General features: G+C 41.5%; 1 protein-coding gene across 2 annotated transcripts in view; it reads right to left on the bottom strand.

Annotated features, from left to right (window-relative positions):
* Positions 1-2,756, bottom strand: part of ZNF804B (zinc finger protein 804B) — a 223,370-nt gene extending 220,614 nt beyond the window's left edge. Inside the window, exon 1 of one of the 2 annotated variants that reach the window (XM_014270355.2) lies at positions 2,399-2,756. In XM_014270355.2, coding sequence (XP_014125830.2) covers positions 2,399-2,755 — 357 coding nt within the window. In that variant the 5' untranslated portion in view covers position 2,756. The remainder of the gene's footprint in view (positions 1-2,398) is intronic. The other variant, XM_005480272.3, reaches the window with a different exon arrangement.
* Between the last annotated feature and the right edge of the window lie 10,311 nt (positions 2,757-13,067).

Here is a 13,067-nt window from a genome sequence, read left to right as displayed (position 1 = left end):
TCAATACTAAATCTCAATATGTATTACTCCCACACCCATAATGAAAAATGTATCCCGGTGGTGTTTTTTGCTATCCACTGTTACCAACTTTATGCACACTGATAAGGAAGAGGCATATGGTCCGGAAAGGTATAAATTTGTAGGCACATGCAGATTACTCACTGCTTTGCCAGTATTTAATAGCAAACTATTACTCTCTGTGAAACTGAGCATCCTTTATTTATCTCCTAAAATCTGAACTTCTGTATCAAAATATGAAAATAGCCTATATAAACCAATATTAATTTCAAAATATCAAACACATGAAAAAGTTACAGAGCTACAATTACCCAGAATTAATAAAACTTTATCATGCACTCATGAGCTGTCCAACACTCCCTCTCCAAAGGGCTTAGCCTATGACCTCAAAAGCCTGACTAGCTTCAAAGAGTTGCCCCCCCAAAAAAAAGCAGAAGAAAACAAAGAAAAAATTTTAAAAAAATATATGTAAAGAAATAAATTTTTCCCTCAAGAATTCAGAATGAAAGCTAAAGATTGCTAAAATTCAGTCCTTTCTGTGGAAATATCCCCAAAATATATAAAACAGCAACTCCTGCTGATACAAATTTAGGAAACAAGATGTTCTGTCTTAGTGAAAAGTAATACAAAGTCTCCTTGCTACTTTTTTCAAACTTTGGAAAAATCACATGAAAGAGCATTTCTATACAGTGAAAGAGACTTGAGATTAATTTTCAACTTCATAGCTTTTTCCCTTTTCTACTAAACCCTAGATGGTTGGCTTAAGACTAAGACGGTTCAATGTAAAACAAAATCCTTTAAAAAAATACACCTTTACAGAATAAGGAACATGAATTTTCATTTGCCTTCTTCTGTTACTTACATATTAACAAAAATTGCTCCCACCCAGTAGCAGGACTATGACTATTTGTTAGTGTACCTGTGTTTAAAATGATGACTTGTTAGGGGAGTCAGACAAATTTATTTCATGAAGTATTTAGATGGAGAGGAGTGGTGTGTGCATACTCACTAGGCAGTTATAAAGGGAAAGAAATTGGAAAGTGAAGGATTTGGAACATAATATTCAGAGGATAGTATCTTCCCAGGCTTCTGATACTACTCAACTTGAATATCAGTTGTTTGAATTATACTAAATCAGAAGTATTTACAATCAAGCTTGTTCCCATTTTACATCTTTGAGATCTTTTTTCCATTTGACCTAATTTCAAACAGAGATCTCAGTAAATGCTGCCTGCATTTCAGGGGGCTCCACACACAGAGGTGGAAAGTGGATGAGCTCCATGGGTCAAAGACCACAAACGCAGCTCAGCCAATGACTGATCGATGATACCTGCGCTGCAGTTGTGTTACACTGCACACGACAGGCACAGCAGCACACGGGGAGAACTTGCAGGCGCTCTATCAGAGTGCTCGTGCACAACACAGAAGGGATTTTGGAAGCATAGTGAAATATGTGTCATTTTTGTTCATTGGAAGTCAAAAAAGAGAAAGCAGACGTAAGGTCTGCTTACCATTCCCGTAAGGTATTTAGGGTGCAGGTGTATTGTGGGGCACAACCTGGCATTGCCGATGCTCGGGGAATCCCACCGGCGGGCTCAGGCTGTCCCTGGTACCCGCGCAGGGCAGGCTCGGCGGATGGCAGCTCCGTGCCCCTCCGTGTGTCACACACCGACACCGGGCACAGGGAGAGTTCGGTGGCGGCCACGGGGGCGGTTCCGGTGCCGCAGCCACGGCGGAGCAGAGGCAGCGGGGCACGGTCCCACCCGGGCACCTGCGCGCTGCCCCCGGCACCGCTGCCCCGGCAGCACAGGACTCCCGCTCGCCTACGAAACGCCTTGAGCGACTCACGGACACCGTCTAGGGTAGCTCGACGGGTCTGCAGTCTCCGCAGGACCGCCCCAAACTTCCCGCGTGTCCTACCTAGACGTCGGTCTAGACAGGTAGTTCACAACGCGCCTTAGACAAACTCGCGAGTGCATTTTTTGGCACACGAACCCACGAGAACGATCGCTTCCCTCCTCCGCCGCGACACCTGGAGCCGACACGGCGCCTTCCCCTCTACCCGCCTCCAACTTCTCACCAAAGCGTCAGAAATTGACCTCTCCTGGGTACGAGCCCGAGACGCGGATAACCCCACGAATAACCCCAGCGAAGCCGTACCCCCCCCCCGCCCCACTGCCGAGAGCCAGCACCGCCCCCAGCCCCGTCCCCGCGGCCACTCGCAGGCGGCCGCCGACGGAGAAACTTTTCCGAGGCGCCCGGCGAGGCAGCGCCCACACCGGGGCCCCGCAGAGCGGCACTGAGCCGGCGCCCACGCCCCGCGCCCCCCGCAGCCGCGCCGGCCGCCCCCAGCGTGGGCATCCGCCCGCACCGCTCCTACCGTGCGGGGGGCAAGTGAGGGAGGGGGCGAGGAGGTGGCAGTTACCGGCGAGCGAGCGCCCTTCTTGCAGAGCGGTCCCCTGAAGACGCCTTTGATGCCGCGGTAGTGCCCGTTGCTGAGGTGCCGGGAGCTGATGACCAGGTAGCACGCCATGCGGGCCCCCCGGGCGGGCGGGCGCGGGGCGGGAGCGCAGCCCGGCTCCTCCGCGGCGGCGGTGCGACCTCCGCCGGAGCAGAAGCCCGCATGAAGGAGCGGGCGGAACCGCAGCAGCGATCTCCCCGCTCCCGTCTCATCCAGCGCCCGGGTGAGCGCTGCCAGCAGCAGGACGCACTGAAGGCGGCGGCAGCCGGAGCACATCTGAGAGAGCGCGGAGGCCAGTCCGCATGCTGCTCCGCGGGTGGGAGACGGGCCGGCGAGAAGAAGGGCAGAGCGCAACTTGCACAGTCCGCCGCCGCTACGGCCCTTCCTCCTCTCCCTCCTCCCGCTCCCGCTCAGATCAGGCCACCCGCAGCCGACATCCGGAGGGGAGTTTCGCGGCGGCAGCTGGAGCGGCGGCTGCTCCCCATGGCTGTCCCCAGCGCCGGGCTGGGCGGTGATGCAGCCGGCACGGTCCCCGCCGCTCCCGCACGGCCGCCGCAGTCGGCGCTGCGCCTCGCCTCACCTCCGCCGGCGGGGGGGGGAGGCGGTGCGAGGGGGGCGGAGGAGGGGTAGGGCCGGAGCGGGGGCGGCCCCGGCTGGGAGGACATTGCCCCTCGCCGCCTCGGGGCGGGAGCACCGCCGGCAACCCCGGGCCGAGCGGCCGGCGACGCGGGGAAAGGCAGGGAGTGCTCTGACCGCCCTCCTCCTCTTCGCCCAACTTTCCCGTCCTCGATGTCGGCAGGTAACGTCCCTTCCCCGCCCGCCTCCGGCTGCGCTTCCACCTGTCCCCGGCATCCCTTGACCCTCCTTCCCCTCCGCTGTCCCGTGGGCTGTCCCGGGCAGGGGACGCGCACGCCGCGGGCACTCGGCATCCATCGCGGTGCCGGCCGGGAGCGCGGGCTGGCCCCGGACTGAGCGCTTTCCTGGACCCGGCTCCATCGTCCCCCTCAAAGCGCGTGAATTTAGGTGCGCGGCGGCATTTACCACCTCAGTGATTTACAGAATCGCAGGTATGAAAATCTTCGCCCAGTAAATAGCTGGGACAGGTTGTTCCTCTCCCCTTCTGCAAGACGGAGGTGCGAGGTGCCTCGGACCCACTTGTGCAGACTCAGTTTCTTCTCATCGGGTCACAAGTATCATGTCTGCTCTGCTGCTTGCTAAGTCGATAAAATAAATCAATAAATCACACAGCCTTAGTAGTCACCAGCAGATCATCCATTTCTTCGAAGTAGATTGTTTTAAACTGTAGATAAGAATTCTTTCAGTTTTTTCACCTAATCTCCTAAAACCATATGCTTTCAGTTATTTAATGAATGAAACTGATATGCCACAATCATTCTAATTTTAGATTCTCAAGACCTTTATTCTATGAACTTAATGGAAATAAAAGGGAAATCTCACACAATCCACCAAACTGATAAAGAGATCATGACAAATCAAATGTTATTTTTTGACTGTTTATGTAACTTGGTGTTGTATACTCCTAGTATGGAGCATTGTATAGTGTTTCACATAACCATATAGTTTTACTACATGTGTATATATGTACGTATATACAAATTGTCAAATATATTATGTCTTTTATTAATAAATATATTAACACTGTTATAAATAAAATATAATAATTCTGAATTTTGAATTTTGGAAGTAATATATTAAGAACGTCCATATGTTAACCATCTTACAGTGTTTTGCAATGTAAAAAACTTTTAGACAGGGGTCAAATTAAGCTGGTAAAATTTAGGTGTGAAATAAATGAAAGGACTTGGCTCTTTGCATTATGTGTCGTTGAGCTGTGAGACTCCTGTCAAAGGGTGTTGTGGATCATAGATTAAACAGTCCCATGAATCAGTACAGATCAGGCTTTGAAGCCTGGTTATAATACAATGCCTGTAAAAGACCTCTGAAGAACTTTTCTGAAGGAAGAAATTGCATTGTAGAGTTTGAGAAATTGTGATACTGTACTGATTAAAAAAAAGTCGTCCACTGTTAATTTGGTGGTGAAAAGGAGCTTTTATGATTTCCTTCTACAAGTCACAGAAGTCACAGCTATGTGAGTAACTTGAAATTTATTCTTGTTGGCATATATATTTTCAGTTCTTCCTGAAATAATTCCTCTGCAAGCCTGTTAAAGATAAAAGTATTATCTTCACTTTGAATTTTGGTCTGCAGCTTAACTTTCTGACTCTGTACTGAATATGTATCTGGAAGTAAAGACAAGCACCTTTTCTCTTTGGCAATGAAATGAACTTCCAGAAACTTTGCTTCTCTATGATGCAGCTGTTGTTTCCTAGAATAGAAACAGAATGAGAATTTACATCTCATCTCAACCACTTGCACAGAGGTCTCTGTTCCTTTTCTGTTGAGAAGAGACATGAGAAGCCCTTTGCTCCATGAGGCTGCTGATGCTCTGTTAAAGGTGAGGCAGAGGGTGCAAAGGACCCAGGCCATGTGCAGAGGCTGGAGGTGCATGATGCTGTGTTGCAGCCATGTGGTCAGACTGGCCATGTCACCTGCAGAGGAGGTTCAGCATAAGCTGAAATGGTGCAATGGCTTTGCTGTAGATTTAAAGGACACTACTTTCCTCTTTAAACTTACAGAGTCTTCCCCAGCTCATTTACTAGTATTGTGCGGAACAGAATTTATTTTCCCCTGAGTAGGCTGCACCGTATTCATTTTATCCTGCTGAGGAGGATGATGTGCTCAATTGACCCTGCTGTGAAAAGTAGAAGTCATTTTGGGCTCCCTTCACTTTGCAAACTCAGGGGAATAGTTACTATGACCACTAATCTAATTTATAAATAATCTGTAGGATGCAAGCCTGAGAAAATGAGATTAAGTTTTGTCAAATTGAACAGTTAGTTATTAATTATGTCACTCCTTGAACATTCCCCAAAGTCTCTGGAGATGCAGCACCTTCTTGTCTTTCATCACAGGTCATGTAGAAATATGAGCCTTAACTATTAGTGCTTTCATCTGGGTCCAATCCTTCACTGCCTTAGATCCCATAAAGTAATTTTCAGCTGAGCACAGAGGATGTAAAATACTACCTTTCAGAACATTATGCTTTCTTTGCAGAAGTGCAAGTGACTTTTCAAGATGCAAGGAAGTAAGAGAAGCAGGCCAGCTGTCACTAAGAGATGATGATTAGAATAATGGAAGGTTCTCCAGTTCATCTATCCTCTCAGTTTACCAACTTTTTTTATTATTAATAAAGATTACTTAGCATTTATTTTCCCCCCACAAAAAATAAGCATTTTCTAATTACTCTTTGTAGGGATTGCCCTTATTGCACAATGCGGTGTCTAAATTAAATATCCTATTCTAGATATGAGGATTCTAGTTCTGATATAAATGTTCTCTGACCATCAGAACTATATTAATGCAGTCATATTCATTTTAATGGTTGAAATAATTCATATGTTTCTTTGCAGCATTAGACAGTACTGTGTAGACATACCCATTAAACCTTGTCTGCCTTGTGAATTTTATTTAAATTGTAATTCAAGTATTGCTCCTGATCAGAGTTCCACCTGCACACATAGTCCATTAAACTGATATTCTCTGCTGTATAGATAAAAACTACAGTTAGCAGGATTTGCCAGCTGCTAACCTAAGCATTCCTCACTGTGGGTACAGGCTAGATCTGCTTAAAGGCCTGAGTTCCAAAATGTTTTCCACAATCCCTCTGGTGTGCCTAGAAAGAAAAAAGACAACCTTCCCCATGCCTCCAGATACGAGAAAATTCAGAGTGCAAAGCATCTTCTGGTGCTACACCTCTAGAAATTTTACTTTCACAAGCAAACAAGGACAGAAGGTGTGTAGACACACAGCTTGAGCACTGTTTCACAGTCTGATTATTCTCACTTATGTTGACACGTTTTCCAATGTAGAAGAACCCAAATTAACCCTGCAGTAAAAACATACTCTAATACGGATGTGATTTTTACAGGTCTTCCCCGCAGTAGAGGGGGGAGGGAAGGAAGAGGGGGAAATCAACATCTTGGCAAGACAATTCAGGTGTGAAAACACACAATCAGGTTCCTGAGGTGTAACAGAAAGGTCTTAGTAACGTTACAGTTTTGGACATAAAGGAGATTTTAAAGCTGTCAATTAAGTCCTGGGAATATATGTGCAGATCTTTGGGTTATAATGGCCTGAATTAAATTTCCCTTCACTCTGTTTCCCTAAACCATGCATCCAGCCTCTCACTCCTCTCCATTCTAGTGATCCATAGCTGCAGCTAATTCCTCTGGGTTCACATGAAAAGTGACATCTTGCCCCACTGAAACCAGTGACACTTTTTGAGATTGACAGAATCAGAGTTTCCTCAGAGACATTCAACTGCTAAGCACGTTGATGTATAGTAAAAAACCTTAAATGTATGATTACATTAGTTGTCCTGTTATTCTACTTAAATAAATCATCTAATATCCCAGTAGAGTCGTAATTATTTGAAAGTGAGAACCATATATTAGAAATAGTCAACATTTCTGTGGCTCACATTAATAAATTTTAGTCTGAACGTTTAATTTATTTTTCTTAGTGAACCATATTTTGGGGAACATTTGATGAAGTTTCATTCTGGTGAATGTAAAAAATACAAGGTAAGCTGGTCTGCACAAAGCTTTGTTTTGTTTTCAGTGAAATGGCAGCTTCAAACCTCTGTTCTTTTTTTTCCCCAGAATCCTAAAATACAGCAATTATATTTTTTCCTGAAATAAGTAATAGAAAAATCTTCTTTTATCTGTCTTTATTTCATTAATTCATTTAGGGTATTTTAGTCCTTCCTTATTTTATTCCATTTGAAGCAATCATAACACTGCTTATCCAAAAATCTTTAATCCCAGGATGAATATTTTAACCTAAACAGTTACATTTGTCTTTCAAATCACTTATGTGAGCAGCTTTCTGTTACACAGAAAGTTGAATCTGTCAAAGTTTATATACTTAAAGCATTGATGTTTAAGTTATTCTACTCTCCAGTCTGTGCAGAATCAATGGACACCTTTGTACTCTGGATGGAGCTTTTTGGAACATCTTAAGTGCTGAGCAGTCACTTTATAATCTACAGCTTGCTATTAATTCTGCAGCCAGCAAATACAGCATGGTGGTCAAACCAAAGTGTGTGTGTCTACATCAGTGAGGAGCAGTAAATCATGCCCTACTTTCCCTACAGGCCCATGCACCACTGGTTTTAAGAAAGTCATATAGTTGAACAAGAATCTCATTCTCACTCATGATTCATCCTTACTCTGACTTTACTTAGATACACCTTTTATGTCACATTCAGCAGCCCCTCTGTATTAGTTTCTCTATCACTAAAAAAACAAAATAATGTTTCCTATGGAGATATTGTGAGAATTACTCAATACTGTTACTACAGTCATAAAGAGGAATGCTAAGTATTACTAATGCTGAGCTATCAGGAAAACTGCTAATTTCCTAATCAGTTAAAATATGCAATAAATCTCTTCTTTTCAGAAGGTTACTGGGCATGCCATTCACTTAAATTCATAGATCAGTTATGCGAATAGGACATTACCCTGAATTAAAAAAAATCTCAGTATCTGCAGAGTATCTTTCCAGTGATGTAAATACATGTTCCATTGTCTATTCAGATATAGTATCCATTATTTTATTCTTATTGTTAGCTTTATTCTTCACCTATATTAGGATGGATATAGATGGATATAGAAAGAACAATGACAAGTAGCTATTTTATGAAAATTATATAGCAGAACACCAATTCTATTTTAGTAGCAAATCCTTTTCTTCAGGCAGATGATATATGGAAGAGATGAAGATGTAGCAGTGTGTTCATACACTTGCCAATTTATTATGTTTGCATAAATATTTAATACATCAATCTCTTTCTAAAGGAAAAATATGGTTTGCATTTCCAACCTTGTAGTTTTGTTAGATTTTCTTTCTGTTAAATCCTATCAAAACTTTAATTAAATGCTAGACATCCACAAGACAGGTGATTTATGGTTTCTGTTGCTTGTTGATGGTCATCAGACGGATCTCCTGAGGCTAGCACTGTATATGCTAGTGGCTTTAAAATCTAAAAGGTGAGTAAAGTTACTTCATTTTTGTTATTAGGGATCAGAATTTAATATTAACTGAAAAACAGATACCTTTTTTTTTTTTTTTAATCATGTAAAGTGATAGAAAATACTGACTAAACTCTCCAAAGTTACCCGTGCTGTCCACAGCCCATGAAGATGCTAGCATATACTTCAGCCATAGATACATTAGTTTCAATAACTAATATAACCACAGCTGTCAATCCCTTTTCCAACTCATTTAATTTAAGGAGAGCTTCAAGGACAACAGTAATGAAACAGCCTAGAAGCAGGAGAGGATGCTCATTGCAAAGGAATGATGAAGGCAGCTCCCATCAAGTGGTTATTTCCATTTTTCCCAGTACTGTCTACAAAAGTATTTTATCTTACACTTCCATGAGTAACATTGTTTCATGCTTGACCTGCTGTGTACGAATTCACACAACACCTCAGTGATATCCACAGACAATTCCAGCTGGGCAGGTTGCTATCACCCTTTTGTCTGGTGCTAACATTGCCATAAGTCACCCAGAGACTGTCAACACATATGTGTTACCTTCTAATCTGGCTGCATCTTCAGCCTTTGAAATCTATCAATTGGCATAAGATCATGTAGAGTTTACAAAGGACTCTCAAGTCACATTTTTCAAGAGGAAACTCATATTGCTTTTTACCAAGTAAAAGAAAATTACCTTTTCCTTGGGAAAATAGGATCAAGGAGGAATTGTGAGATGTCACAAAAGTTGGATGAAGATCTGGTGATCTGGTGATCACCAGTAATCTGGTGATCTGATAATAAGTAAGTGGCAAGTAACTAAAACTGTCTTCTCCATGTAGAGGGCCACTTAGTATGGTAGTTCACTAAGCCATTCCAGATACAAAAAAAAAATAAAAGGAGAAGGCAGCACTTTTGCATAACTTCATAAAAATAAAATGTATACATAAGTTCTGCTTACTAAGAAATAAATAGATATAAGTTCTGCTGAACTGCCAGCAATAAAATACATTGGGTTTTATATATATATATACTTTATATATATATATATATATACTTTATATAAATTTTAATCTATATTACATATGGATTATCTTTATAGATTTATAAATGTGTCTGGTGTCCATATATTAATGGAATAATACAGATATTTAAATGCTTCAAATGTCAACACCTATACCAAATTATTTCCCATGCTGTTTTTCTTTTTCCCCACTTCAGCAAAGTGACAATTTATTCTATTATTTTAGGGAGCTTAGTGACAGGGAAGTGATTTAGCAGTCCTCAGCAAAGCAGTACATAGCTTGAGTCTGAGCTGTTCACACCCACTGTACTACCTAAGGTATCTCAGATCTTCATGCTTCCATGGAAGTATTTATTATGCACTGCCACAAGATCACCCTGTTAGTTCTGAGCATATCCTGTCGCCAGTGTTTCATCATCTGTCCACATTAATACTTCAGCAGGCAACCTTTAAAAATGCTCTAAAAAAATGACATGAAAAGAGCAGGAGAAATTTCAAACTGACAGCATTTGTCAGCTGGAATCCTCTGGAACTCAGGAGTCAGTCCCTCATGTTGTTAGGTATCTATGAAGCAACAGTACTTTTTAAGACCAACGCCTACATACTTTCTCCTTAATATACAAATACTAAGAAATTTTTGAGTGTGCTACGGCCTATTTTTGTTCCCTAGTAAGTTTAAATATTTCAAGAATTCTGTAAAATTCATCCAAGTAGTAGCAAATTTCCTTTGTATCTTAAGGAAAATGGCTGATACTGTTGTAATTACATAAATTTTAGTGATAATTAATAACAGAGAAAGGAAATATGCAGTAAAATCAAATATGGAGTAAAATCACTCCTTTGTAAAAAGCTAGCAAAAGAATTTGTACATGTCCTTCTTCCCCCATGGTATCTCCTAAACTGTCTCAGGGGCTTGCTGGCACCTGCAGAGGTATGGATGTGATCAGATTTCTCCAAAGTACAGTATCTAGCAACTTGCTTATGGCCAAAAATGTCAGAGTTTTCTATACAGAAGTAAAATAGATGTTTGTTTCGAATATAAATTCAGTCTCTATTTTTGCAGTCATTTGGTGTTCTAATTATAACAATCTAATTTGTAAACAACACATGCTGAGGTTTGGCAGTGAATTTCTGATGAAACACAGAGTACAAATTTTAATTACATACAGTTCTAATACAGTGAGCACTGCAGCATTTCTGTCATCTTTGAAATGGTAACAAAATGTAAAAAAAGTTTTTTGAAATATGAGCATGAAGGTAATGAGATCAATAAATGTCAGCTAGAAAAAATAATCACAACTCTAGAGACTCACTAACCTTTCTACAAATTCCAGAAATAATAGACTAGCCTGGATGAAGAATCTTTAACAATGGGAAACAGATACTATTATAAGGGAGAAGCGAGCCAAAGACTGCTGAATAATACCAAAGCATTGCCTTTTAAGTAAATGAGAGAAAAACAATCAATATTTTTGCTTTTCCTCCTGTGATCCTCACCAGTGCACTTTCCTTCGCACCTTCTGTTTTTGAGAGTGAAATACAATACAAACACATATGTAAATGCAGAGCACAAATGTGAAATGCGGCATCAAGTGCAGTAAGTGATCGTGGTTTCCAAAGTGATGGCCTGATCCTTCTCTTGGGCAGACAGGAACATAAGAACATTCACTGACATCCACATAAATGCCAGATACTTAACACTCCAAAGATTTGGTGGTATATGGTTTCTAGATATAATTTATGCAAACCCAGAGCTTAAGCATGAATTAATTCAAGACAAGGAAATTTGTGTGCTACGTTTTAATGCCCCTTGGTAGAATCTAACTTCTGTAAGAGAAAACATATTTCATATGTGAAAGATTAAGTAATATTTGAAAGGATAATGTTGGTATTTTTAATTTTTTAAAATTAAAATTCAAGAGAAATCGAACCTGAGGTGAAAATGGAAGAGAATAAAATACTTTGTCAAATCCATCTAGATGGGGATTTTTTTTTTGAATGACGCATACAATTTTCCTGAAAACATATAAACATTTTATGAAGCATATGCAGAATGTACTAAGGATTTATGCATATGAAAACTTATTTTAGGTAAATTGACTTTTAAAAAAGGGGTGTAGAGATAACATGGAAACCAACTCTTATTTTACCATGATTTTTTTCCCCCAGGCATTGACTAAACATTTTTGGAAGTGGATATCAAAAATGGTGGGCTCAGATTGGGATCCAGAGTCTACTCTGCAAATGTGTACCATTTTTTAAATTATGATTTTCAAATGGTAACACTGGTGTAAAACCAGCTGGAGATATTAGCAGTTTACATTTCATCATTCAGGTGCTAATCTGAAGTAATGAATGCAAAAGGGCTCCGTGTAAACATACAAAGTATAGCAAAGTCACCATTAACTTTCATGATGAAATTTCTACTTTCTATCATTCTGTATGTCCTGTTAAAATTAAAGGAACTGAAGAACCAAAGTGTTTGAAATTCTGTCTCATTACACACACACACACATTTTCTTCTTTGTTGTGTTTCAAACTGCTCTTTCGAATATGGTTGCTCATTTCTGTGTGTGTGAATATAACCTTTTTTACATGTAAAATTTTACATATATTCAGATGTATATAGTATTTTACATATTTAAATGTGTTTATGTAACACTTTGCAGGACTGGAGTTCTTGGAGGTAAATAGCTCTGCTGCTAATGTGTAAGCCAATATAAAGTAGCAGATACCTCTGATGACAGCCTGTTTTGTTTTTTTTCTTTCTCAATGCAGACCTAAAGAAATGTGTATTATGAAAGTTGGTAGTTGAGGGCCACTCCAGGAGCACAAACTGGATTTCAAGTCAGTTTTGTAGAACAGAACTTAATTTTAGTGTGCTGCAGCACTAGCAATGTGGAAATCCAGGGAGGGAAGGGTGGAAGTTTCCCTGCTCCAACCACCCATGGCTGGGGGAGCAGCTGTGGGTGTCCCCCTCATGAGTGAAGTTGATGCTATGATGAGAGACCATGCATGTGTTTAATGGCAAAGGAACAGATCAAAGCCAACAGCAGGTGCTGGAAACAGGTTGAATCCAGGTAAGGAAGATGGTTTCAGCCTTCAGAAAAACAGGAAAAACAGGCAGGTTATGTTATGTTTCAATTCCATCACCCTACAAAGCCAAAATTCATATAGGAGCTGTGTACAGGGAGGCCATGACATGCAGCTGTGAGTAAGAAGCTATGTTTCACGATAAAAATCTTTTCAGCCTGTGATTTGAAATGAAATGACTTTCAGTCAAACCAATTTTTGCCTGTAAAGGCTTTGCTGTAGCACACCCTTCCCCTGCTCAGAGCAAGCTAAAGTAAAGCAAACTGCAGAGAGCTGCAGAAGTAACCTGCAGGTGACAGGGCAGCAGAATGGCAGGTGAAACTCTGTGTCATATACACAAAGGGGAAAATA

The sequence above is a fragment of the Zonotrichia albicollis genome, chromosome 1 (assembly GCF_047830755.1).
Source record: "Zonotrichia albicollis isolate bZonAlb1 chromosome 1, bZonAlb1.hap1, whole genome shotgun sequence".
Lineage (NCBI taxonomy): Eukaryota > Metazoa > Chordata > Aves > Passeriformes > Passerellidae > Zonotrichia > Zonotrichia albicollis.
This window is presented reverse-complemented; position numbering and strand designations above follow the sequence as displayed.